This window comes from Lates calcarifer, linkage group LG9 (genome assembly GCF_001640805.2).
Source record: "Lates calcarifer isolate ASB-BC8 linkage group LG9, TLL_Latcal_v3, whole genome shotgun sequence".
Classification (NCBI taxonomy): Eukaryota; Metazoa; Chordata; class Actinopteri; family Centropomidae; genus Lates; species Lates calcarifer.
The window spans coordinates 20,083,981-20,089,980 of NC_066841.1; the positions used below are offsets into that span (position 1 = coordinate 20,083,981).

Here is a 6,000-nt window from a genome sequence, read left to right on the forward strand (position 1 = left end):
GAAAACCAAAAAAAAAAAAAATAGAACTGTACAAATATAAACTAAAGAAATCAAAACCATTGCAATCCATTAGTTATTATTACCTTCAACCAGGAGGAGTTTTGGACCAGTGTGCTTTGTCAGGAGTTTGTTGCTAATGTTGGTGTTAACCTAGTGTAGAGGTAACTTTATCACTTTATCATCAGCACGCACATATTCTAGATAAATAAACTGTGGTGTTCATGGGTATGTAGCGGTATGAGTTATGATATTTCTGCATGTTTTGTGGACTGAAAGTGCAGTATGATTCATTCAGACAGTCGTGAGGTCAGTAGAAACCCAACAATTTTTACAGTGGGGTTACTGGGGGGGGGTGCACAGACACAGAGAGGCACAGGCACATACAGGGAGAGAGAAACCAGCTGGACTTGGTCGAGATCAGAAACTGGGGGGGGGGCTCAGTCAAGTCCAAGTCATAACACCCCAGAGACCAGTCTGAGATCTTTAAAAAAAAAAAAAAAAAGACTTGAGACTGGACTCAAGTACTGTAGCCCCTGATGGTGCTAGAGGAAAAGTGAAGGATCACCAAAGTCCTTCAGATGCATCCTCTGGAAACCACGAAGTTAGATATTTTGTAGAAAGTCCCAAAGAAAGCTAACTACTAGATGGATTCCTATGAAATTTGTATGGATGTTCATGTTACCTTCAGAATTAACTGTAATATTTTTGGTGCTCACTTGACCTTTCATCTAATGCCGTCACTAGATCAACATATTAATTTGTTCCATACTTTGGTTGATGACCCAGAGACCTGGAAAACTAAGGCTGATGTCATTCCCATTAGCTTCAGCTGTAGTTTGTATTTAGTGCTAATTAGCAAACGGTAGCATGCTAACCTAACATTTTACCTACGTAACATTTTTACCATTTCCAGTTACCATGCTCTACCACAGCTCTGTTCAGGAACAACCTCACAGAGCTATTAGCATTGGCTCTAGACTCTTGTTTTCATCTTATAAATCACTAAGATTGCAAGCATATTTTGTGACACTGAACCTTGAAGAATTTTCTTACTAGTTTCAGCTTTAACTCCAACTGGTTTTCATTTGTTCATTTAGGATACAAAGCTGCATGTAATGATGTTTCCTTTCTTCCCACTGTACTGCTTTCACAGTGATATTTTTCCTGTGAAGACTTTAAACTGTGTCAACTCAGACTTCTTGTAAGCCTTCACCGTAATTATGGAAACTGTATTTTCTTGTTTACATGATATTTAAGAAATGAGCTTACTGCAAAACACCAACTGTGGCCAGAGCAAAACGCCCTGACTGACTCGATCTTTGGGTAGTGGAGGAGAGAGGCAGGAAAGGGTTAACAGAGGAAAGGAGAGAGAATGGAATCGTGTGTGTGTGTGTGTGTGTGTGTGTGTGAGTGTGAGAGAGAGTGAGTGTGAGTGTGAGTGAGAGGGCGGTTAGGGGTGGGGTTGGGGGGATGTCTAAGCCCGTTCTTTCCCGCCTGCATGCCCACATCCTGTGTTTTCCAGAGCAGCCTGTGAGTCTTCCCAAAGAGCTGAGGGGCCAAGCTGTCTGCTCCCCCCCTCCTCCCCCGCCCCAACCCCCACCCCCTTTGCCGTTCTCTTCATTAAATCCTCCCCTCTCTCTGTCCTGACCTTCCTCCAAGCCTGGAGCAACCATCAGCAGACTTGCATTCTTCTCTCCCTTTTCCTGGCCCCACACAGGGTTTCGGGCAGAGAGTTGTTCTAGACCTAGAAAGAGCAGAATCCACTGCTTTCTTCCTGAGAGAAGAGTTGATTCTGGAGTTCAGTGGCCTGTTTGGAACATAAACTGAATGTGTAAAATTACAAACATGCTCAGTGAAACAATGGTAAATGGACTTGTTATATATTGTACAGTATATCTTGTCCATACCCTCAATTAAGAGCAGCTACTTCTCACCTATAATGTAGATCTTAAATGCTTCTACTAACATACTATTTCACATATCATAGCCTGTTTATGTAAGTGTCTCCCCCCCCAATCTCAAACACAACAGTTCATTTCAGTGCACTATAAAAGATCAACTTGCACAGACATGAAACTTTCTTGAGATAAATAATTTATCACAGTGAACATCAAGTCTGCTTTTATTGTTGTCAAAGACAAGTTAGTTTTAAGTCTTAACAAGTTTATTTACATAAGTGAATGGAGACCAGACTGTCTGGAGGATCAGAAAAACATTCAAAAATACTTACAGGAGAAGACTTTTGTCATATTTGTGTTATTGTTAAATTTCATAGAAACTATTAATTTTGTCAGCTGTCCTTAGATTTAGTCTTAGTCCTCTGACTGAAAGTCAACCTCATCCTTTTTATTTTTAGTCAACTAAAACTCTGGACATTGCAGTCTCATCTTAGTTTTACTCTCTCTCTTAGTCATCAGAAGATTAGATGGCAAAAATGCTGTGAACATTCTACTCTTACTTGGTTTTAATCAAGACCAAGAATGAGTATTTTAGTCAAGCTTCATTGAACTGCTTTCAAATATCGTTTAATCCAACTGATTATTACCTAAAAGCAAAGTAAACATGTTTGATGCTTCAAAATAAACAAACTTATCTTGGAAATAAAAGGTCAGTCAGCTTAGCTGGCTGGGATTCTGACTTTTCAGTGAGGCTAAACCTCCCATCTGCAAGTAATGTCCCGTTGTTGTGAGATGCTAATGCATAGCATTACACCACTGCCTTTAGTAACTGGCTTAACATGGCTCTCAGAGAAACATAACTTGCATTACTCAACATCTTAACATTTGATTACCTTAGTTTCTGTGGAGTATGATTTTTGTAGCTGCGGGGTTTCTCTTCTGACTACCCACTTGATTTTTCTCTCCCTGGCATTGTATTGAAATGGGTGAATAGACTGCACTTAAATAGCGCTTTTCTAATCTTATCGACTACTCAAAGTGCTTCGCGCTACAGGTCACATTCACCCATTCACACACTGATGACACACATCAGGGGCAAATCAGGGTTCAGTATATGTATCAAGTGGACTGGAGGAGTCGGGGATCGAACCACTGACCTTCCAGTTGGTGGGCGACTGCTCTACCTCCTGTGCCACAGCTGCCCGGGTCTGACCCGTTTTCTCCAACCAAATCCTGCTGTTCCTTTCCCATCACTGTATGTTGTGTGGACACTCATAGTGTTAAAGGGCCTACAGTAGCTCCAGGATGGCGCTGTTGGCAAGGAGTTCATGGGTGAACTGCTGGTGTTCAGTCACTAGAAAGAAGATTTGGGCATGCAGGAAGAGAAATGTCTCATGTATCAATCCAATGAAAAAAGGGCATTTAGATTAAGTCATTATTTGGGGGGAAAAGGCCTATAATTTCAATGAAAGATTCCCTTACAGTTTTTATACTTAAACTCAATTTTAGTCACTTCTTTTCGTCAATTATATTTTACACTCAGTTATTATTTAATGAAGTCAGTTTTGTCTTCCTCATATATCATTGTTTATATATCATCACAATTTTTCTTAAACAAAATTAACACTACATGAAAAGGCCAAAATCAAAAAAGCAAGATCATCTCTCAGTACTCTCTGACTTCCTTACTCTGTGACTCAGCACAAAGACCACTGGTTCCTACTGAAGATATTAATCTTTAAAAAAAAAAAAAAAGCTCACAAATATATAGTTTCATTTTTTAAAAAAAGGCTAAATAACTTTCTATAAGAGCCGGACACTTTTGTTTTCAGCAGGAGAAATATGTTGGGCCTGTTTTTTGTGGTGGATTTATTCACATTTGGTGCTTCAGTGAGTGCACGTCAACCAGTGCAAGTGTGTCTCTATGTATTTTTTTGTTGTGTTCAAACAATGGAGCTCTATGGCACAGAGAAACAAGCTATATCAGGCTTTGGATACACATAAAATACTAGGTGGACACATTTATTGTTTTTGTGTGTTCATCAGACATACTGTGTCCATTACAATATGGTATTCTAAGGAAAAAGGTTGAACACTGATTCAAAGTATATATGACGCAAACTTAATTTGCCAGTGTTAATTAATCTATATTTTTGATAGACCAGTTTCATCTTTTTTACTGACAGACATATGAATGATAAACTATAAAGGCCTTTAAATGCCTTTTTTCTATGCAGAGTTTATCTCTGATCAGTGACCCTGTGATGGTTTTGTAGTTTTAACATTATTAAATATCTGTTTAGACAAAGGTTCTTGGAGGCATGTTTTCCACCCCAGATCTGCCCAAGATGATCATGACCAATAGTGTCACCACACAGACAGACTGTGCACAAGAGTTCAATTCCACTGTGTTCCTCCAGCACAGTCTCCCAACCCCCACTCCAGACTCCCAAAACCCCCACCCCTGCTCCCCCAAAACGGGGTCCATGTCGATACGCACAAAAGGCCTTCCCTGGGCCGGTCACCAGCCATTTTGAACATTTTCAACATGAAAGGCCAGTAGGAAGAGTTAACTGAAACACTCCCTTTAGGTCAAGGTTAAAAGGTTTGGGCTTCAGTGTACATCACTGGCTGGTTGGCTAGTGTCTTAGTGTTTATCTTGCCAGCTACAGCAGTTAAGCAACTAGCCCTAATAATTAGGCACTATGTCACATGCCGTCTGTGCTATGTGCTAATAACTTCTGCAAATTGTGAAGCATACAGAGGCATCTGTCATCTTTTGAGTGCTTAGAGTGTTTACTTATTTATTTATTTATTTATTGGTTTTTCTCATGTTAGTAATAGGTCCCTCCTTTCTTTCTTTTCTCCTTTGCAGTGTTTGGAGAAGTTCCCTGTGATCCAGCACTTCAAATTTGGTAGCCTGCTGTCCATCCAGCCAGTGAACCCATGACTCTGACGGAGGAATGCCATACACACAATGGAAAGACCAAAATCCCAACAGTTGGAACCAACATTTTTCCCCTTTCTTTGGCATCCTCACGTACAAATACAACAGTAGCAAGAATCAACCACATGTAGTCTGACACGCTTTACCACATGTGCACGCATGTGGTCATGAACGCTTATAAGTCATCCACAACAAAATGCAGATCATGTTGTGGTTGTGATTTTGGAGCATCCTCTTTCTTTTTTTTTTTTTTTTTTAGAAGTGTGCTCATTAATGCTTATGCTTGAATTTACCTCAGAGTTTGGATCCTCATGAGCAGTAGGCTTATTCACAGAGTGACATGATACAAATAAGACTGTGTGACTTCTCGAAAATCTTTTGTGATAGTTTCTTGTTTAGTTTCTTGGTTTTGCTTTTAAGGCCAAATGTTTTAATTTAGTTGCAGATGTACCTATATTTTAATTGCCCACTTCATTTTTATCACTTCAGCTGTGGTAAAAATTGTAAATTGGCAAACCAAACTTGAATAAATTCTTGTGGTTGTGCTGTGCAGCTTTTTTTCCTCGAAGTTCTCAACCCAAGTGGAATATTGTAGGTTTTTTTTACTCCAAATTTGACTCCAGTTTAAAATGACTGTGCGCTGTTAAATCCTGGGTGTGGCATTGCCACATTTTTAAGACTCCCTCACATGTTTCTTAATTTAATAAAAGAGAAGTTATTTTGTGTTATTAGATTGACCTGCCATACCTGATTTAATAAATTCATGTTTTCTCATCCTTTATTTTATGTCCCAACCATGTACTTGGATTTTATTCTCAATTCTATGTTGCATTAAAGCCACCATGCATAATATTTGAAAATGTCCTACTTTGGTGCCACTGTTTGTGCTGTGATAAAAGACAACAATGCTCGCTCCTAATTTGAAAGATGTAAAAAAAAAAATTCTACACAGAGCAGCTTTAAGTGAGAAATTGTCTGTTTTGTCTCTTCATCCTCACTTTTCATTAAATTGTCATATAAAGCCATACCTATTCACTCAAAGGGAAGAGAAGAACTTCACACTGTGGAGCTTCAAGTCCTGCTGCCTGAAATCAACAGACACAATGATAACAAATTTAGCAGTGCAAGTAGAGGACCAGGAACAGTTAGAAAATA

At 39.2% G+C, this 6,000-nt stretch overlaps 1 protein-coding gene across 2 annotated transcripts in view; it reads left to right on the forward strand.

The window, feature by feature from the left end:
- ptpa (protein phosphatase 2 phosphatase activator) overlaps positions 1 to 5,697 on the forward strand; it is a 17,291-nt gene extending 11,594 nt beyond the window's left edge. For both annotated transcript variants that reach the window (XM_018667824.2, XM_051072622.1), the window contains one exon: positions 4,774 to 5,697. In XM_018667824.2, coding sequence (XP_018523340.1) covers positions 4,774 to 4,848 — 75 coding nt within the window. In that variant the 3' untranslated portion in view covers positions 4,849 to 5,697. The remainder of the gene's footprint in view (positions 1 to 4,773) is intronic.
- Positions 5,698 to 6,000: the final 303 nt, after the last annotated feature.